Below are 22592 nucleotides of genomic sequence, written 5' to 3'. Positions count from 1 at the left end.
TTTAAAAAAAAAAAAAAAAAAAGAAGCAAAGGAAACCATCATCATTTTAAAATCTTGCTTTGAGACTGAAGGGCTATTTTCACTATCTCAGACTAAGGATGTAAATGCACATAGGAGAAAATTTTAAATAACTGATTTCCCTGACCACAGCTCAATAAACATTATCAAGTACTTCTTCCAGAGACATAAGAGTGATTGTTTCCACTGGGCTTCTAAAATGCCAAGTATAACACTTAATCTAATCTCCGTAAGCCCAGGAGCCAGATATAATCAAAAGTTACACCAATTCTCATCTTGTGAAAATTACTCCATAGGTGGCAACAGGTCAAAGTACTTCATCTCTATAATGTAAGATTCTGTGGAAAGAATTTTACTTAGCTAATAGTGGTATGCTATCTTTGGATTTCAAATTAATGGAAAGAAATAAATTTTAAGAAAAATAAAAAGTTTTCTTGTATCAATGAGACTCAATTTTATATTCATAAGCTCTTTGATTATATTCATAGTTCTGCCTAGTCATTGTTGTAAAGAAAGAATAAAAGAATAGAAGAAGGAAAAAATTAAATTTGAAAAATGTACTTGTCAAGAAAGAACCTGTAAATACCTCAGGATACTCTCTCCATCCAAAGTGGTCCCTACAGAAGAATTTCCAGACTGTGTGGTAAATAGAGTTGACATTGCTAGAGGGTGGTGTGGACAGCCTTCGTAGTTGGTCAAATTCAGTTGTTTCATACACATTCATGGCATTCAAATCTGCCCAAAATTCTTGACCTCTTAAAAAAAAAACAAAAATCAAAAACCTGTTAATACATTTGTAAAACAAAAATATCTAAACATCTCATTGGACATTAAAAATATATAGCATAGCCTGTCGTAGAATTCTCAAGACTTGCTTCACTTAGAGTAAAAGAATATTTATTGCTGGTTGTTTCCATAGCATCCATTTCCTATATGCCCTTTATAATCAAGACCAAAATTTCTAGGCCATGGAATTATAGTAAGATTGATTTAACCTCACAGCACCACTGGCCTAAACCAATCAAAATAAGCCCATCTTCCACTCTACAGTGGGCTGGCCTCAGCCAATCAGGGAGTCCGTTTTACTATGAAGGTATGTAGAAACTAAACATAGACAAAAGAAAATTTCTCTTGAAGCTCGGCCTTTTTTTCAGAGGCCATCAGTTTACTTGAGCCAACACAGGAATATATAGTATTGCCTGATCAAAGACAGGATAAAATAAGGGAAAAATAAAATTACTCCAGATAAAGCCAGTACTAATCCACCCAACATCAACATTATCTTTTATCCTGTGAGTAGAAAAATATTGGCAAAACATGAAGAAAAAAATCGTTTGGATTATTATGAGATTTAGCTTTGAGAATATTTTGGTCATCTTGTTATATGGTCCGCTGCTGCTGACTTTACAAATGTCTCCATACTGTTAGAAGGGAAGTCCCACTAAGTGAATCAGGCTCATTTAATAAATCAATTTATAAATGGTGGTCTAATAAAAACATTTGTGTTTCCTGTTTTATAGAACTTCATGAAACATTTGAACCAATATTTCAAGTAACTGGCATAATGGTCATTGTACTCCTGTCTCTTCTTTTTTGTATATGTTTGAAAGTTACTTGAAGAAAATATAAAACATGAAATATATGATAACAGCAATAGTTACTGCAGCATAGTGTACCACAGATTTCTAAATGGATGTCTGCAATACAGGAAATACTCAAGATCTAGTGGCATTCAGAAAGACTGATACATGTGAGGTCTAGGTATTGAGACAGATTTTCCCTATAATTAACTTATTTCCTGGCTGTAAATTAGGATTTTGAAAAGGGTTGTTAAATTTGATCTATGGTTGCCCACTGCACTCCAGCCTGGGCAAAAGAGTGAAACTCTGTCTTTAAAAAAAGGAGTTTGATCTATGGGTTTTGTTAGCTAGCACATTTTCCAAAATCTGCTCTTGGAATACTTGTTTTAAAAACTATTAATAGGTATTCTGTGCACAAAAGATTCTGCAGTCAAATATTTGAAAAACTGATTATACAAAGCTTAATAATTTACTTTTGACAGTCTCTCCTCAGTCCCTATGCTAAGGTAGAGACCAAAGTACTGTGATGAAGGCTATAAAAATCCTTCTAAACCTATGACAATGTTCCTCTCTCCCTTTCCCCCGCAAATATCTAGTAACATCTCTCAATACAACTTTGGCAAACATCAGAAAAGAAAAAATCTACTTTCCACCCTCTATCCCAATGTTCACAATTTATGAATCAGGTTCTACTCTGGAAAAAAAAAAAAAGAAAAAAAAACAAAACTCAGGTTACATAGCCAACTGATGATACCAAAAAGCATGGAACTTGTAAAGAGCAGTATATTCATTTAAAATTCCTACAGATCTTCCCAATAAATCCCCAATTTCTTCCTTAGAAAGAATACTAACTAGTTGGATGTGGTCTTAAAAACAACATATAATTTTAATTAAGCATGAAATAATACAATAAAAATAGTATTTGGCCACTGTTTTAAAATGATTTATGGTAAATAGGAATATTTAATTCAAATAGAAAAATGTTTCTGGAAAACCCTAAAAAATGAAACAAACAAAACTCCTGAAAACTAGAACTCCTATGTCTAAAACTTTGTATCAAGTTGCCTCAAGCAATATTCCTTAAGAATCTGATATTATGATTAGAAAGTGAGATAAAAATCTTTCTCCCTATTAAGACTGTTTTAAGTTTCTAAACATATTTTTCCACCCTTAAGCTTCACCCAGCAACTTTTCCCAATTATGAGTTACAAATCCTCAGTATTTCCTCAGTATTTCTATTTCTTAGAATAGCAGTCATTATGTTAACATGCATTATAATATAAACACCCAATGCTTTTTGCTGTTTAGTGTCAGATTTTATTCTGGACATCGCTCTAGCAATTTCTGTGTAAGCCTGTATTACTGAGACTTCATAGATAACGATTTGCATGAGAAAGACATTTACAACTGCAGCTTTTGCTACATTCTCTGTGCATGTCAGTCCTTTGGGCATTATGAAGTTTCTATGACAAATCCTAATTTGCTACAATCAACTGTTCTTTGGACTGATGTATCAAAGTACTGTTTTAGCTCTATTTGGTTTTCAATATGCTTTTTCTAAACTTGACAGAGACAAAATCGCAAATTTGAAAAACATTAAACTGTCTTTTTGTAAGATTAATTTTACCACCTGCTCTCCCTTAAACAGGGGATGCTTTAAAAATCTAAACCCAAGAGGTTTTTTCCTCTACAATCTGCATCAGTATAAATGTGTGCAATATGGATGCCAAATGTTCAACAGCCACCACACTCTTCTTTATCAAACTATTGTTTCTTATTATCGGAAAGCAGTTATGAGTCATCTGTGTGTGGTAATCGTGATGGTAGGCTCTACTGCACAATACGCAAAGAATTAAATAGATGTAGCCCTGTCTTCCAGGGGCTTTAAGAGAGGAATAACTAACAAAATGTAAGCCAAAGAAGCAGTACATCTGCCTATCTAAGCTCATCAGTGGCAAGTACATTCAGGAAACAAGAGGACAAAGAATAGACATGCAGCAATATGGGAGAAGAGATGGTTATTGGCATCCAATAATGGAAAAAGGTCAGGAAAATTAAGAGGTTTTACTCTTTCAATCTAAAATAACTTTCGACAAGAAAAAGAATTTTAGGAGCAGTTTAAATAACAGGATATATCACTGGTAAGTAAAGAGTTGTAAGAACAAGGAAAAAGGGGTCTCCAAGCACTTTGCTTCTTGAAAGATGGGTGGAGACAGGATCGGTACAAGTAGTTGGAAAAGGAGACCTTCTAAACAGGGCTATCTGAGAGATGAGGAAATGAGATCCTATAAATTCTTGTAAGTGGGTAACAAGCAATGTGAGAGATGTCAGGCAATGAACTGAGGATGTTTTAAGTCCAGGGTCTCATAGCCTTAAGATATAAGGGTAGGAATTTATACTACTGAGCAGATGAAGTTAGAGTCAAAGCATTAAATACAGGATATTGGAAAACTGAGCAGTATATACAGATTGTTAGAAACTGAGCAAGAGAGACAGTGCTAAAGATTGGGGGTGTCTTTGTAAAAGCAAGGTGCAATAATCCTTGGAGATGAGAACCCCATCAGGCCTAAAAGGCATCTCTACTGAGGGATGGTCAAAAAAAGAGTGTGAGTGATAGCCACTGCACAGTAGGATTTCTATCTTGCTACCTGTATCACATGGCTAAATTCATCAGTATTGTGTTATCTAATATATGGCCCTATCATGAACCAGAAAGGAAAAAAAAAAAACGTGTGAACAGATTGCTGATTTTTGCTATTAACAGAAGAATGAACTTGAACCGCTGAAATATTAACAATTCTGTTTTTGCACATTTCACCAACACATCACCACACATACTACTATAAGAATCCATATACAACACTAATTTAAAATGCTGAAAAGGACGCCCATTCTCATAATTTAGATGCTTTATAACAATGGTTTTCCTCTTCAACAAGTATCTACACATACCAATTAAGCCAACATTTTTCAACATACATTACCAACGCATAGAACACGAAAACCCACACTAAGTCAGAAAGTATGCTGCACACATCATTTCTTTTAAGTATACTAATATTTTAGTATTTAAGATCCTAAAAAGAAAGTAGAAAGGACCTATGACATGAACAATAAACGGAGTTGGGATGAAAACCAGAACTAAAATAGAAAAAGATGCTAAATGAAATAGAAATGAGTAAAAACACAGCTTCTTTCTCAGATAAATAGCTCTTGAGGTTATACATTTAAGAGATCCATGAAGAATGTAACCATTTTAGGCTATTTATCTATTTATAAAGTGTTTGTAACCAAGAAGAAAATGAGACAATATTTTAAAAAGCAAAGTAATTGAAAGTAGACACATTAATTAGGTACTGGGTTCTGCTTTGGCCATAAGAAAATGAAAAAGGCAAAATGCCATGGAGCTCCAATCTAGTAGGGAAAGCAAACCCTGTAGCATAGTGTGAAATGTGACACAAAGGTGGTCAGAGGCAGACAGCCTACCTCTGCTGGGAAAGTTGTCAATAAAAGTGGTCACGGGAGTCGTCCCAGAGTGGATAAAATGTGAGTCAAGTCTAGCTACCAGGCAAACAGTGGGAAGTGGGACACCAAATGCAGAGTGACTCCATGTGAAGAAGCTAACCAAGCAAGGCACACAAGAATAGTGTGCAAGAGGCACACCCAGTTCATGTGGGAGGTCAAGGTATATGTATCTATGAGAGGTAAGGGATAAAACTGGACTGGATAAGTTGGCTAGGGCTAGATAATGAAGAACTTTGTTTCCTGGGTTAAGAATTTAGGACTTGATTCTATGGGCAGTAGGAAACACCAGTGAATTTTCAACAGGATCCAGATTTGTCTTTATAAAGGTCACTCCAATTGTAGTGGTATAAAGAATGATTTCTTCTATGAATAAGAAGAATTATTTATTTTTGGCATTGGACAGATAGAGAAAACAATTCATCTGGTAAATATTAGGATATTCATCAATATTATTTTATGAACAGCCATCTATAGCTATTAGAACTGCACATGAGACATATGATGACAGAGGACTAAGGAGGCAATGTAGGGATGATATGAGGTATTTAAGAGTCAGAATTTAACTGCATGAAGGATAATTACATGTGGGGCAGAAGAGAGTGAAAAGAAACTAGGATGTCCCATGTTTCTGGTCTGGGTGATTGGATAATGGTGCTATTAACAAGAAATTACAAGACATACTGCATATTTAAGTGGGAAGGTAATAGAAATAAAACACAGACTCAGACATTGGCATACGTTGACTAAATACAAAGTTTTCTGAACCCTACACTCTCTACGGTTTTAACCAGCTCAGTTAAACTTCAGAACCTTGACTTTCTGCCTGTAAGAGTTAACTGGTTTCTATAAGCATAAGCCTGTGACCTCAAATTAATTAATACCCACCCTAATCAGGTAGACTCACCACATACAATTAGTGGGCCCTTTTATTACTATGATGTAAAGTGAAAATGTCTCCCAAAACTGAGGGTCGTAATGATAGAAGGATAAAGATTAAATGCAATTTAATTTATTGAGAGTATTGAGGTTCTGCTACTGGTTTGAGACAGTTATGACAGATGAGATATGTTTGTTGCTGCTAAAACAATTTTACAGGAAAACAAAATATAGCTGGCTTTTGATGCTAGGCTTTGATAGTTCCAGGAACTCGTTTAGCAATGCTGGAATATCTGGCAGCTTATATCCCAGCAAATATGTTACAAGGTGATGAGAAAGACATGGCATACATAATACCAACATATTTTGTGAAAACAGTGTGTAGAAAAGTATGTATTCAGAAAGCTGAATAAAAATGATACAAAAACTATCATTTATTCTGTTGCTAATTAAGATTTTTGCTGACACTGCCTCAAAATAAAGTAGTACAGGGCTGTCGGGGGGTGGGGCAATAAAACTTACTTATGAATGCTTACATCCAAAGCAACATCTTTTAATATTCACCAGAGATTAAATTTCTTTTCCTTTCTTTCACTTTTTTTTTTTTTTTTTTTTTTTTTTTTTTTTTTTTTTTTTTGAGATAGGGTCTCCTGTCACTCGGGCTCAAGTGCAGTGTTGCCATCTAGGCTCACTGCCACCTTGACCTCCCTTGCTTAAACTATTTTCCCACTTCAGTGTCCTCAGTAGCTGCGACTATAGGCATGCTCCACCACCATCTGCTGATTTTTGTATTTTTCTGTAGAGACAGGGTTTCGCCATGTTGCCCAGGCTGGTCTCAAGTGATCATTCTGCCTTGGCCTTCCAAAATGCTAGGATTACAGGCATGAGCTACTGTGCCCAGCCTCAGAGGTTAAATTCTATACTTAATTACACTATGACACTGTAAAACTATTAACATAAAACTCGGATCATGGATTTACCTAAATACCTCAAATGATTTTTGAGTAGGTAAACGTGTTCCCCACCTTAAGATACAATGCATTTCTCAGGATCACTTCTTTAAGAAGTGATCATTAGGCAAAATTCTATGTTGCTGCTCCCTTGGTACCTCCTGAGACATCTTGGAAATTCTTGCTTCCAAGAAGGCAGCAAGTTAGTGAGAAGAATGCTGTCTGAATTCACATTTATCTGTGTGCCAAACCTCATGTCTGATTCACAAATTGTTAGACATCTGTAGTCTCAAAAGTCATTCTAGGCCAGGCACGGTGGCTCATGCCTGTAATGCCAGCACTTTGGGAGGCCAAGGCGGGTGGATCATGAGGTCAGGAAATCAAGACCATCCTGGCTAACACCGTGAAACCCCGCCTCTACTAAAAATACAAAAAATTAGCCAGGCGTGGTGGCACGCACCTGTGGTCCCAGCTACTCGGGAGGCTGAGGCAGGAGATTCACTTGGACCCGGGAGGCAGAGGTTGTGGTGAGCTGAGATCACAACATTGCAGTCCAGCCTGGGCAAGAGTGAGACTTCGTCTCCAAAAAAAAAAAAAAAAAAAAAGTCATTCTAGATGTGAACCCCGTGAAATGAAAAAGAGAGGATAAGAGATAGGAGAAGAAAGAGGCAGGTAAATTTCCTAAATGAAAAGATAATGTTTTTAAGCTTTTCAGCTGTATATTCTCCAAAAGCATATGGGGAACTAAACAAACATAACACAGTTTATTCTCAAAACACATTGATACTAAGACATGACCATTTGAATACATATAGATGTTTGTTAAACCCCTAATAAATAACACTATACAATGAAGTCCACTGGCCCCAGTGCACCCACTAAAAGCAAATTACAATATCTACTGAAGGAAAAGAACCTATTAAAATACTTTTTTTTTCCATTTATTTATTTTATTGCATTTTAGGTTTTGGGGTACATGTGAAGAACATGCAAGATTGTTGCATAGGTACACACGTGGCAGTGTGATTTGCTGCCTTCCTCCCCATCACCTACATCTGGCATCTCTCCCCTTGCTATCTCTCCCCAGCTCCCCACCCCACACCGTCCCTCCCCTATTTCCCCCCAACTGACCCCAGTGTGTAGTACTCCCCTTCCTGTGTCCATGTGTTCTCATTGTTCAACACCCGCCCGAGTGAGAACATGCGGTGTTTGATCTTCTGCTCTTCTGTTAGTTTGCTGAGAATGATGGTATGCTGACTTTTTTCATTGTTTGTTTGTTATTACAAAACTGCGAATCAACGAACACAAAAAGACTTTCCAGTAAGATATGGATAAGTCTAAAATATTTCATAAATAAAAATTCTACTTATGAGATCAGAAGATCTCACTGCTATTATAATGGTGCGGGATTAAATTTTTGCACCCAGCAGGTACCAGAAATGTCATAAAAGCCTTAACTTTTATTCAAGATCAGTCACATGTCCTGGGATCACAGAAGGTACTATACGTGAGACATACTTCTCAACCATGGCCTGATAAGAAAGTGAAACTTAATTTCTATAAGAATAGCTGGGATAGAAGGCACAGGCTAGTTTTTAAAATAGTAGCATGCTTTATACTACCTTAAATTATACAATCACTGATTTTTATAAAGAAGAGTAGATATCTCCTCTGTTAAGAAAAATATTTTTAAAACTGAGAGGTTTCTATCTTATCTCAAAGTAAACAATAAAAAATGTCTCCCATGTATTCACGGCACAAATACTGGTTAATTCAATATTTTGGATATAGAATTTGACATCCCTTAAAAAAGGATAAAATAAATTTATCAAATTTTTCTACATAAATGTAAAATAATACTATAAATGACAAAATTACTTAAGTTGCTTTCAAATAATCTCAATTCAGCACTCATTTACATATAAATGAAATACTAGTTATTGTTATCATAAAAATATTTTCTAATAATGCCTAGTAAGATATAAACTATTAGCTAATTTATTTCCGCTTTAACTTTTAAATTACAAATGATCGCCACAAAAAGGTTTTTATTCAGAATTTCCTATTATTTAGCTTTGTTTTTTCCCCAATTAGTCCAGATGAACTAATCAATGAATTAGAAATATACTCATTGATGACTTTTATGTATTTGATGCTAAGAACCCAGAGATGAGTAAGCAGCTTTCAGCAGACTAGAGATCTGAATGCATACAAGTAAACTATACAGAGAATTCATTACTTTGATAGCTCTTTAAACAAATTTCTGGAGAAAAAGACTTCCTATAGAAAAGACAAAGAGTCTTTTTATTGTCTAGATTTTATAAACTATGATAACAATACCTTTCAACATACTCTTAAATTGGTAACTTTTTCTGAGGGAGTTGGATTCTACAAAGCCGAATTTCTCTGATAGATTCACTTTTATCAATTAGTTAAGACAGTCGAGTAACAAATTTGTAGAACACTTTACGTAATGCTTCTGATGTCTGCCAGCATTTGGATAATCCAAATGTCAGAAAGCAAGCAAGCAAAGTTCCTTTCTGTTTCACATACTCTGCCCAGAATCAAGGATGTCTTTCTTTTGTTAGGATGAATAATTAAACTTAGAAGGCAAACCCAGTGTTTCTCCTGTGCTAATTTTTACTCTCTAAATGCCTGGAAGTGAAAGAGCTAAGCCAGGTGACAGTCAAAAACCAAAGACCAACCACATCAGGAAATTATTTAGAGTATTTTGTGCCATTTGCCCTCTCTACAATCTGATCAGCTGAAGGAACGGTGAAATCACAGGGTGCATGCAAGATTCTGAAAGCACATGCACTACTGCAAGCAAAGTTCACCCTTTGGTCCCCACCCTTGCCATTCTTCACTGACTATTCAAGTGCTGGTGAATATTTAGTCCAAAGATGATTACCCAAACTCTCTGGCTATGTCATGTTAAGTGGGACAATTTAAGAATCCTCCAATTAGTTCAAAAAGAAAAAAAAAGCTAATGGAATGAACAGAAATTCTTGTAAGTGTAGCTTAAACATATTTTCCAATGATTACAAGAAGTACTATGTTTCGTCATAAGATTATTCACAAATCCTTCCTTATACTTAGAAGCAACAACACCAAAACAGAGGACTTCAATTTGCATAAAGAATACAAATTTACTGAACTCTTCCTCAGACAACTTAGTTATAGGAGATTCTCATACACTCCTTACACAATTTTTTGTGGTACACATACTTGAAAGTCACTGGTTTCTATAGAAGGTTAAAAGGAATAGTGGCTCTAGCATTCTCACTTTTGTAAGAGCTTATCCTTTCATTGTGATGACCATGCAAAGGTTCTTCACTGGTCAAATGGGTGTTACCAGCGAGTAAACAGCATAGAGCAAGAAAGATCCGGGAGACAGACACATTTTGTTGTGTGGAAATGGCAAATAGGATTGCTTAGTTAACTCTCTTCTATGCTTGCCTTAGTAACAGTGACTAGCTGAGTCAGCAAGGGAAAATTGGAAGTCTCACAAATGATAATCTGAAGTTTATTAATGTCATCAACTTCTAAAATTTGAGATTCTAAATACAGAATTGATTATATTTAGCTTAAGTCTGCAATACTGTTCTCTTCACACATTGAATGTAAATCTTCACAAACAGAATTTATCTTACAAAGAATCCTTAATTTTCAAAAATTTCAAAATGTATTCCAAAACCTACCACTTGTAACTTCAAATTCCCTGTTAACAAGGAATTATCTATATTAAAAATTTAAAGCTTTCAGTTACTGTTTCAGGGATTGGACTGGTTTAGGTTTAACGGTTGAAGGAAGAAATTTTAAATTGGGGTGAGTCTGTGTACAGTATAATTCTCAGTCCCTAGAAAGCACTGTGATAAACAATATATAAATATAAAAATAAGCCCTATTTAGTTTTGTTAAAGAAATTCCTTCATATCTAAAATGTGGCTTGTCTGCTCCTAGAAATGGTGAACTTCAGAAGTATTTTATTCCTTGTACAGTTTGTGTTTAAGGTATTGCAAAGTAGAGGAAAAACCAAGATTTGTTTTTTCCTTTGCAAAAAAAAAAAAAAAAAAATGATATACACATGTACTAAGTTTTCCTTCTGCAAAAAGGCAACTGCAACTCACAAATTGGAGACTGATAATTATTAAAGGTTGTTGACCAAGGCTAAGAGGACTTAAGGTCCTTATTTAAATGCACTCTAGAATCATCACCATCAGACAGAGGATACAGAATCTGGCCGTCTCGAATCAGGAAATAATAAATAAAAACAAAAGAGACCATGGGAAGAAAGTCAGAATCTCAAATGGCTATATTTTTGTAGCATTCCTTGAGTAGTCAAGGTTTCTAAGGACTACATACTGCTTTACCCTTTAGGAATAGCACCGAAACCCAGAATAAAACTGAGGATCACTGACCATGATTAGAAATACACAGAAGAACTTCTCAAGTTTATCTTTGCTTTATGGCAGATTGTAAATCTATGATCTAGAAATTCTAGTATAATAGGAAATAGATTTACAGGGACACATCAGAGTTACCAGTCAAAAGTAGTGTTTTTTTCATGCCCACTATATCACTTTGTGTAGAATAAAGCTTTAAAAGCTGAATAATTACTACTACAAATTGAGCACCCCAAATCTGAAAATCAGAAATGCTTCAAACCCAAAACTTTCTGAGCACCCAGATGATACCCAAATGCTCACTGGAGCATTTACGATTTCAGATGCTTAACCGGGGTACTACACAAATATTCCAAAATCTAAAATCTGAAACACTTGGTCTCCAAGAATTTTGGGTAAGGGATATTCAACTCGTATTCCTTTTTTCTTACTTACAATAAAAAGTAAGAGCTTTGGATTCAACTTAATGATAAAAGACATACTATATCATGTCATATTTTTAGGGAATGCCACATAACTTTATATCCTATTTCCTCTAACTGATTTAAAAGTTATAAATCTTTTTGGCAAGGTTCATTTTAATTACCATAAATACATCAGGAAAAGAATGACCCCACCTGAAGCCAGGTGACAGCTGCTTCAAAAAGTCTGATCTGCTTGATGAAAAACCAGAAAGGGAATAAATGAATGATTGCTACTGATTCCCATGATAGCTCTACACACATCCAGTAACTTCTCTGGATTAGTATAGATAGAAGCCAATTAGTTTTATTTCATATGTAAATAGTAGCATAAAGAAGTACACAAAATAATTCATTGGATTGCTTTATCCTAAAGCACAAGACACACATTTTCAAAGTCACTTCAAACACAGTTCTTGCTTATGGGGCTCTCTCTTTCTCTTAGGCAGGAATTTTTAAAATAAATTTAAACTCATCCAGCTGTGTATATTCAAGAAATACCAAAAAGTCACAAGGCATAGTAAGTTTCAGCTGTTCTCCTCTCTCCCGTGTTATCAATAACACATAATGAGTTAGTTCATACATCATCACAGCTGTGCATGCCAAAGCTAACTTGGCTAATTTAACTACTCCAGTAAAGTTCAGTCAGGAGCTTGCTCTACTTTAGCTAATTCACTATGCAAGTCATACAGGGACTATAACAGTATATGTTTTTTATGATCATTAATATACAATTCTCTTTATAAAGAGTTTCTGTGAAGTCATCTAATGATGTTGCCCCTTGGGCAGATTTTAAAAATAAAGACTTCCAAGGGCAATTAGCAATCAAAATCACTCAGCAACTACAACTATGACAACACTCTAGCCTTAAGCTTTAAAGCAAGTAAAACTCCCTTTTTTATCAATAAGCATTAATCCCAAAAGAAAAAAACCCTGTCCTCTGAAAAAAACTAATAGTGGATTCTGGGTTTGCAACTTTCCATCTTCTTCTGCACCCCCACTCTCTTTCAATAAATTCAGAATTAGAAATAATCATTAATCACATGTGCACCTGCAGGTAGCCTCCAAAATAAGGTTTGCAGTGTGTCCCTTCTTGATGGGTGAAGAAAATTGTTCTGGCACTATTTAAAATGGATATGATGTGAAACTAATGGTGATCTTGTCTGCCAAAGAGAGATTTGCACAACCTCCATAATTTCAATTACCCACAACAATACTCCACGCAGTGTGCAAGGCTCTTTTAAAACTGCTTAGTTCTGCCATCCCATGTTATCGTCTACTAAGGATGAGTGCCTGCACTGTTTGAGACTGTGTTTTCTTTATTGAAAACACAACACTCAATGTTATTTTCTCAACTGCATATTTGGAATTTGGAAATTCTCCAAGGCTCATCTTGTGCAAAAAAGAAGCCTTAGCATCTATATCTGGGAAGTTCATACACACTAGTGTTCAGTTGATGTTGGTAATAAACATTTGTAGATGTACAAAAGAATGGAAGCAAAGTGGGATTACATCATAATTTCATTTCAAGGAATCAAATAAGCATGTATTATTGAAAGCCTTTTTTAACGTGTTTTTAGTACCTAAGCATCTTGACTATAAAGTTAGAAAGGTCCTGTGAACTTATCCAGCTAGTTTAACTTCCTTTCCAATTTCACTCCTGAGAACAAAATGAACACTACACATCTAATTTAGATTTAGGCATTAAATCTAATACATTTGCAAAGCAAAATAAAAAATTTTATCTGTACAGTTCGAAACTATGAACTTTTGTCTCTGCTAGATACCCAGAATTATGAACTTTCCTTAAGTATGACACAATTAAGATGTTATGGATATAGAAAATAATGATTTACCAAGCCATATAAACTACTGAAAACTGTGGGATAAACAACTGGCATTCATTATTCATTACTTCTGAATCCAAAGGCTGCTGGTTCCAACTTGGACATATACACAGCTGAACACACACTTCCTGGTTATGTGCAATCTGCACAGATAGACCAGCTTTACAGGCCTGACCACAGAGATTAATAGCTTTAGCCAAATAATGTGGTAACCATGTGAACCTGGGCTGCTCCAGCTTGTTTGTGAATCTCTCAGCAAGGCTCAACATGCCGTTATCTGCATCTTGTTGCCAGGAAACACAACATCGCTTTGGAATACAAGGAAAACCAGGATGCAATGACCACAGGTCAACTTCCCAAAAGCCTAACTTTTGACACTTAGCTATCTACTATACTACAACATTTCTTCCTGTAATCTTCAGAGAACTTCACTTTACTAGTAATTTAACAGTTAATACTTTTTTGCTATTTTCCCAGGATAGGACTACTTATTACCACTAACAATGTAGTAGGAGCAATGGTAATTATAATAATTCACTCATAGTTTTCTTCTCCCAAGTGTCAGATTAGTTTACTTCACTAAAACTGATTCAGAAGTCAAGCACCCATTGCAACTACCTCATAATACAACAATGCATGCTTATGGGCCCGTATTTATGTCTACTCTTAAGTAAAATAATCTCACCAAAGGATAAAAAAATACCCATATGCTCCTGACCTAAGAGTTCCTGGATTTTCTGGGATCAAAATGATTGTCTTGCCTTGTTCTCATGGTAACAGAATGTCATGTGTTGGCCAGTAATCCTGCTAGTTTCTTCCTGACCAATTCAAACAGATAGAAACTTAATGTACCAAGATGCTGAAGTACTCAGCAGACTGGAAATTTGCTTCATGAGGGTGAAGTGGGAGCCACTGTTCTGCAGAGTTTTGCAATCTAGAGACAGAAGGATTAGAGTGGCTTTGAGAGTATATAAAATTAATTACCCTTGACATAGCAATTAGAATTGCTAGTTCATGGGCAACAGAGATTTTGGACAATACCTTATAAAAAGATTTTTAAAATAAAATGGAAAAACATTATTTCTTCCAATGCTGGCTTAAAAAATAAGTTAAAAGTACTTAGCTGTATAAGATTTTCACTACCGAAGCAAGATATAATCTTGAGTGTAATATATTATCAAGATAATACATTTATAGTCAGGCATACTACACTCTTGATATGACCTGTTTTATCTCATTGGGTCTTCTATGTAATACTTTGGAATTTGAGCATTATACTGTTTCTCTTCTTGTTCCACACTTCCCTTTTGAAACACAAGATGTTCTAGTCTCATGATAATTCAGTTGCTAAAAAGACACATGGATTTCTGCACTATATAACTGAAATAGTAAAATTATTAAAAGACAACCTTTACCCATTACTGAATGGGAACAAGATAAGTTAAAAAAGAGAGAAAGAGAGAGAGAGATCAAGTTTCTGTAATGCCAGCAATGCTCTAGCACCAGTCAGAATTCAGAAGGTTGACATGAAGACTACCAAAATCAGACAACTTGGAAATGGTTTACTTCCACCATTTGCTGACTCTCTAGATACTTGGGTAGTGTAAACCAACATATCTGTTGGTTTACAAATATGACTCTCAAAGAAGATTTTTCTCCCGGATTTCTGGGATGGTATATTCAGTGTATTCCCCCTCCCAATATGGGTCATGCATCTCAGTACTACACCAGGCCACTCATTATCTATGAAGCTGTTAGGTTGTTCTCATGGCCTTCCTAGTCAGGGAGCATGGACAGAAGTCCTCTTATCTCCCTTTTAATTTTAATCCTTACTCTTCGTCATACACAAATAGCTATAACACCATACAATTTAACTACTTCTATGCTACAGGAGAAATAACTTAGAGACACAAAGATTAATGCTTATTATATAGCTATTTTTGCACTAGCAACTTTATATCATTTTCTTCATTATTGTTTGAGTAATAAACATACCTATTAACATAAATTCGTCCCTTTACTGATTGTTAAAGGACTCTTCCAGGTTTTAAAAAAATACCCTAAATTGCGGAAAAATTTATTTTATCTATAATAGAAACTTAATGGTAAAAGCTTCAAGGAAACTAATAAAAGATCCAGAGGTATGGGAGGAACTTCTGAATCATTCACAGAAAAGATGCTTATACCATTCAAAATGAAGAGGGCCACAAACATCTCTCAACAATACTATTTTTCTTTAAAAAATATGAGCTACTCAATATGCAGAGCTTCAAAATTAGATAAATTAGGTGTTCATTATGTTATAGTAAGATTTGCCAGACTTTCTTTCAAAATCCAGCTTTCCTTGTATGATTAAAGTTTAAAGAAGAATTCAGATGTGGAAATATCGGTTCCCTGCCAGTGAATACTGCTTAGACATCTATACTAAAAGAACTGAGCTATGTATATAACACATCTTGCATACCAAAACCCAAGGATTATTGTTTGAATAATAAACATACCTATTAACATAAATTCGTCCCTTCACTGATTGTTAAAGGACTCTTCCAGGTTTTAAAAAAATACCCTAAATTGTGGAAAAATTTATTCTATCTATAATAGAAACTTAATGGTAAAAGCTTCAAGGAAATTAATAAAAGATCCAGAGGTATGGGAGGAACTTCTGAATCATTCACAGAAAAGATGCTTATACCATTCAAAATGAAGAGGGCCACAAACATCTCTCAACAATACTATTTTTCTTTAAAAAATAAGAGCCACTCAATATGCAGAGCTTTAAAATTAGATAAATTAGGTGTTCATCATGTTATAGTAAGATTCGCCAGACTTTCTTTCAAAACCCAGCTTTCCTTGTATGATTAAAGCAGTATTTTATTCACAGTATTCAATGTATATGCAATTTCTCAGTCACACACACATTGAACTGAGTGGCATATGAACTGTTCAAATCATAAAACCTTCATTGTCTGGTTAATAGCCTGCATTCACCCACCATGAAAAATCAGGATAGCACAGTCAAAAGAATAATAGTGGAAAAAAAGAAAACCTGTTACTACTGAAAGAAACCACCCTACTAAGCTTATAGCTTCTTTACCTTCTCTATAGCATTTAACAACAGTTCTACAAGTTGTTATAAATACATACCCATACTTCATTCTCATTCTATCATTTTCTGGGTTACAGTAAAATCTTTCCAAGTGCTCCTGAGAATCATTGAATACACTCTGCCACTTTTGAGTAGTTGTCCTTTTGATCTGCCAATGATATGGCAAGACGGTGTGGTGCTTTAAACAATCCCTGCCATAAATACAAGTGCCTTGCAGAAAGTCCATGCAAATTTCGATTCCATTCTCTTGGTGAGTGTGGTACTGCAACTGGTTCACCAGCTCAAACACGAGGTCAAGGGAAGCCTCTTCACTTTTGTCCTGGAAGAGCTCAGTACTCAGCTTATCACTGGTGTCCAAAATATACTGGATTGTAAAACTGTTATCTTGGAAAACCCCTGGAACATAATCTATTACTTTGTCTAAGCAGTCAGGACTAGTAGGAACATCACTTGAAACTGGGTGCAAGAGATCAGTCTGAAAGTGCCCTGGTGTAGAATCTGCCACTGTCCCACTTATGGTTTCTGGTGGAAAGCTGTGATCTTGGATTGGAACCACTTGTTCTGGAGCATCAGCGGAAGGATGGGCTTCTGGTATCTGGTCCCCAACATTTGTCCTATCAGGAATCAGAACAGACATATTGTTTTCTGCTGGTGGGCATGATGAATTGATTTCCATGGCTTTTTTCATCATAGGTTCATGTAAGCTGTTCTCATCTGTACTCTGGTTCCTGGATCTAAAAACCCCATCAAGTGAGCCAGATTCTAGAAGAGTGTTTAATATTGGCCTCAAAGACCTCAGGGTTCCAGTTCCCAATCTTTTCTGATCCTTTTTCTTAAAACAAGTCTTCAATGGAGTGATCTTCTCAGAGAGTCTCATTTGGCATGAAAAGTCATCAGGAGGAGAGGGAGGCTGCACTACACAGTCTGGCTCAGGTTCGGTGGTTTCCATTTCCATGACGTGGATTAGCTCCAACTGCTCCTCAGAGTCTAAAAATCCTATGAGGAAAGGAAGGAATATGATCATTTACAAACTGACAGTAACTGGATTTCATTCATTCATTAAAATATTTTCTTTTTGTCTTGACTACCTGAAACCATTCCACTTATACTATATTTAGTGTTTACAGGTCAATTTTAAATTTTATTGAGAAATTAAGGCTCCAAAGCACCCAAGGCCATTCAAAAGCACAAAGCAGGTAAAAGTAGAAGAGTGTTTCAACAGGCCATTGGCATGCATTTGTGGACTTAATACACAAGAGTTTGCAATTCTGCTGGGGTATGAATTTTTATTGTAAGGCTAGAGTGGGATGGGAAATGGGAGGTAGAAATAACTGTCTAGATGATGAAAGCAGGGAAACCACATCTCCACTCAGCTTTGCAGTTCTCTTCACAGTTGTTTATGTATCACCTATCTCATCAGTTGACAAAAAGTTTCTTTAAAAGTTCATGAAATGAAAGATAAGCTTCAAACTGAAATAGTGAGTGAATTTAAGTGTGTAAGGCTATACACAAGAAACAGGGGCTCTCAATTGAAATGTTATATGGGAGAAAGCCAGGAGTCTGTTAAGCATTTCTATATTCAGAAAATTCTATAATATACTACCCAAAAATGTTAAGAGTCTACTTTTGCAACCCCCAAAAGCATTACCACTACTGATGGAATACCAGAGTGTGTTTAGTAAGAGAGGCCACATCAGCAACAAACACTGCACACTGTGTCAGAAAACAAGCACAACTTGGTAACACAGAAAGAGCTTCCTAGTTCTTGTCTTCAGAAAAGTTACATATATACATTTTTTAAAAAGCAAATGATGGCATGTTATTAAAAAATAAAACAATATAAACACATGCCAAATTTCAGATTCCTAATCAACTACTGAAAGAGACGAAAAAGTCCTATCTTCCAAGAATCAGAGTCCTTGAAAAAATTGAATTTGAAAACATTTTCCGAGATGGTGCCAAGTGAGAAAGGAATGGTGATGAGCAATTAATCCTCTTCTCTCTTGTCCAACAGACTGAAAGAGATCTGTGACGCAAGGGCCCATGACTTAATCAAATATGCATCCTAGGTGCCTAGTAAAGTGCCCACCACAATGCACACAGCTGGTGTTTCATACACATTTTGTTGGCTGAATTAGTTAAGCACATATTAAATGCTTAGTTCTTTGTTGTTGGTCAACAAAAGATAAAATTGAGTCCCCCAAAAATGAATATTAAAAATCGATTTGGAGAGTCATAATCTATGTGTAAGAAGTGCATCAAATTCAGAAAAGTAAAATACAAAGCCTAGTTTATAACAAAGTGTTAAGTGTACATGGTAAGTACAAAAGGAAAAGGTAGAAAAAGGAGAGTTTATTGTGAGCTTGGCATTGTTATGGAAAGCTTCACGAAGAAGGAGGGATCTGACGTGAGACATAAATCAACTGGAAAGCAGCCAAGCCAGGCGTTATTATTCATCATTCGGTGCTACTGCCTCAAGGCACAATTGGCACAGATTGTGGTATTCCCTCTCCACCATACCAAACTGGCCTGTGCTTTCCCCACGCGCACTCACTCAGACCACTCCTATCAAACCCAATCAAGGCAAAATAGACACTAAATCAATTTCATTTATATGAGTGTCTGCGCGTACACACGCAAGCAAGCGCGCAACTTTGCCTATTATTGCCCTTCATCAAACTCGGAAACAAAACTGGGCGGGCAGAGAACTAGAGGAGTGGCTGGAGTGGGGAAGCGACTAGAACCTAGTTCCTCAATTAGTTTTCGTAACAGAAAAATAAAGATGAGGACACATCCTTCGGTCTCCAGCGGCAGGCGACACACCGAGACTCCCCTCACCTCCTGACGCCGGGGTTCTCCGGCACTCCCGGCTGACTGCCCTTCGCAAAGAAACCGCCGCTCCTAAGCCTGCCAGCCAGCAGCCGCGCGACACCCCGGCGCCGACCGAGCCCGGGTCCGAGCGACGCCTCCTGCCGGCCGCGGCGGTCTGCTCAGCTCCTGGTCCCGGGCCGCGCCAACTCCGCGCAGCGCAGCTGAGGCGCCGCCCGGCTCTGCAATTCCGGGTGTTCCCGGGCGTCCCCGCCCCTGCCTTCCCCTCAGCAGGCGTCGGGGCGCCCCTCAACCCCTGTCCAGCCTCCTCCTGACCAACGACTCGCCCCGGCTTCCCTGCATCCCAGAAGCCACTCGCGGCACCTTTCCCTTTAATTCTTCTTTACCTCCTCAGCCCACCTCCCAAGGAGGTCCAACGGGTCTTGAGGGCTCGCAAAACTGAGCCGCGAAGCGCGGGGGAAACGCGGCTGACGCTTCCCGCGGCGGCTGGGAGGAAGGCGAAGACTTGTGCGCTTTCAAAGTTAACGTGAAAATAGCTTCCAAACTTCTGGGCTGCAGCCCGAAACGCGGGGTAGCGGGAAGGCTCCCGCAGCCGCTGTGCCCTCCCCTCGGGTCTGGAAAGGACTCCTCAGCGTCTCAGAGCACCCGGGGTCGGCCCGCGGGAAAGGCCACATAGACGCACCCCCGCCCTGACGAACTGGGAAGGGGCAGGCGCCGGCGACCCCAACTAAATCCTCCAGCGTCTCGGTCTGATGTATACACCTGCCAGAGGCTCCAAGTGCCTAATAAGTGTAAACCAATTCCATCCTGATGCTGACAGGATCCGAGTGAATTCGGTACAAAGGGCAGTCTCAAAATCAATCACCCCGATCCGCGACAGCCCAGCACACTCCTGGCGAGGGGCCGGGGCCGCGAGGCCGGCGCTCGCATTCCCCGCTAGCGTCCCTCAGCCCCTCAGTGCCCACCCGGAGCCCTTTACCTGAACAAGAGTCTGAGAGAACGGACGACTGGAGCCGAGTCGAAAGCAGCGTCCGCGCCAGGGGTCAGCGCCGAGGGCGGGAGCCGGCGTCTAGGGATCACAGAGCGGCGACGCGGCGAGCCGCGCACGGGCCATTCCGCCGCCGCGAACGCAGAAAGCCTCGACCGCGCTCTGAGTCCAGCCAGCTCGCCTGTCACCTCGATCTCTGCTTTTAGGGCTTCCGGTCGCCGCCTCCCGACGGCCCCGTCGCGGAGGCGGAGCCTGGGCGGTCGGAGGGGGATGGGGTGGGCTGAGGAGGCCGGGCGCTCAGTGGGTGCCGGGAAGAAGACCCGCCCCCTGCACGCGCGTGCGCGCTCGTTCGAGGAGAGGTTCGCTGGCTGTGTGGTGGACCTATGCTCCCGCGAGGGGGCGTGTCCTTTTTCTGGCCGGCAGGGTCCCTGCGGGTCCGCGTCTACACGCGGCTGTGAGGAAGGAAAACGCGTGCTGCGTGGGGCGGGCTCCACCTGCCTGCGGACAGATAGAGGGTCACTTTGTTCCGAGGAGACTCAGGCACTCGAGGGAGGATGTGAAACGGAACAACCCGTTTCGGTGCGGTTGGCTTTGTTTACTTGCCTCCTCCCCAGACGCCTCCAGCCCTTGAGGCCGGCGCACCCTGTGAGGAAGCAAAAGGCCGCCTCCGCCGCCGCCGCCACCAGACGAGGTAGCCTGTCCCGCGGGGGACAGGCCGGACGGGCTGCTCACCTGCAGGGGCCGGCTGTTTCGTGGGCCTCATACGCCACCTTGCAGAAGGGAAACCTAGCTCCGAGGTTTTGACGTTAGAAGCGCATTTACTTGTGTTTTAAAGCCCACAAACGCCTTAGTGACTAATTTATTCTTTCAGCAAATGTCTGTCAGAGCGCCTATTACGTGCCAGGCATGTAGCCTTGACTTCATTTTTGTCCTCGTGGAGCTTGCAGAGCACCGTGTACTCACCTCTGAAATACACACCACGTACGGAATGGCCATATTTTCTGGGCTGTAAAATACTTTGAATTGTGACTCCATATATTGAATCGATTTTCAGTGGTGAGAGAAGAAACAATACATTGAGTTCTTATAATTCATATATATGAAAAAAAGTGCTGGTAATTCCAGACATGGAAGTCAGTAAAACTAGGAGCTAAGAGGTAAAAATCATAGACGTTATGATTCTAAGCCTTTGTTAAACTGTTCTAAACCAGACTAGGTAAGCACACCAGCAAAGAATAGATTAAGGGTGTTACCTTTCAGCAGCAGCTTATTTCAGATTGCATCAAGGCAGGGCCATTAAACTACAGTGAGAATATATGGGCGGACTTCAGAGGACAATAGGTAAAAGATGAAAATCTTTACTTTTAAAATCTTATTGAGACAAGATCTTGGTCTGTGTCTACTCGTACATGGATTGCCTAGAAGCTAATATTTGAGTTTACCATATTACTGTTCGCTTTCTGTTTTTCTCGTTGTTCTGTTTCTTTACTGTCCTTTTAATAGATTATTTTTAATTCCACTCTTTTCCAACAATTAGGTTATTTGTTATACATTCTTTATACTTTTAGTAGTATTTCAGTTGTTTATTGCTATGTTCAAACCACCCCCAAGATACAATGACTTAAAACAATGGCTCTTTTATTTGCTCATGATTCTGAATTCTTCAGCTCAGGAATTCAGTCAGAGCATAGTACAGGTGGCTCATTTCTGCTCCATGATGTCTGGGGCCTGGCTGGAATGGCTAAACTAGGGTCATAAGTCTTGGGACTTGAGGATGGACATGGAGTCTCATGACAAAAATGAATGTGAACATGATGTGGAAAATATGTAGATGGAAGCCACAAGCTAAGGATGCTGGAACAGAAGGAAAGCTGTTAGCTACATGCCTTGTTTTTTCTCTTCATGGCTTCTCCATGTGGCTAATTTAGGCTTCCTCGCAGCATCATAGTCTTAGAGTTGCAAGAGCGGACATTCCAAAAAGACAAGCCTCAATGTGCAAGCCTTTA

General features: G+C 38.4%; 2 protein-coding genes across 2 annotated transcripts in view; one reads left to right on the top strand and one right to left on the bottom strand.

The window, feature by feature from the left end:
* Positions 1 to 20908, bottom strand: part of LOC108300228 (TCDD inducible poly(ADP-ribose) polymerase) — a 32226-nt gene extending 11318 nt beyond the window's left edge. The window contains exons 1-3 of the mRNA XM_017522932.2: positions 20578 to 20908; positions 16808 to 17765; positions 605 to 773 (exon numbers count right to left, since the gene is read on the bottom strand). Coding sequence (XP_017378421.1) covers positions 605 to 773; positions 16808 to 17724 — 1086 coding nt within the window. The 5' untranslated portion in view covers positions 17725 to 17765; positions 20578 to 20908. The remainder of the gene's footprint in view (positions 1 to 604; positions 774 to 16807; positions 17766 to 20577) is intronic.
* On the top strand, positions 17817 to 22216 carry LOC119470250. The gene has a single exon (XM_037736475.1). The coding sequence runs from the start codon at positions 20857 to 20859 to the stop codon at positions 21388 to 21390; it is 534 nt and encodes a 177-aa protein (XP_037592403.1). The 5' UTR covers positions 17817 to 20856; the 3' UTR covers positions 21391 to 22216.
* The last annotated feature ends 376 nt before the right edge of the window (positions 22217 to 22592 follow it).

The sequence above is a fragment of the Cebus imitator genome, unplaced genomic scaffold, assembly GCF_001604975.1.
Source record: "Cebus imitator isolate Cc_AM_T3 unplaced genomic scaffold, Cebus_imitator-1.0 Scaffold25, whole genome shotgun sequence".
In the NCBI taxonomy this organism is placed as follows: domain Eukaryota; kingdom Metazoa; phylum Chordata; class Mammalia; order Primates; family Cebidae; genus Cebus; species Cebus imitator.
Note: the sequence above shows the minus strand (reverse complement) of the source record. Positions and strands in the feature narration are given on the sequence as shown.

Coding starts and splice junctions, on each gene's coding strand:
- LOC119470250 (XM_037736475.1), top strand. CDS start 20,857: ATGGGGTGGGCTGAGGAGGCCGGGCGCTCAGTGGGTGCCGGGAAGAAG.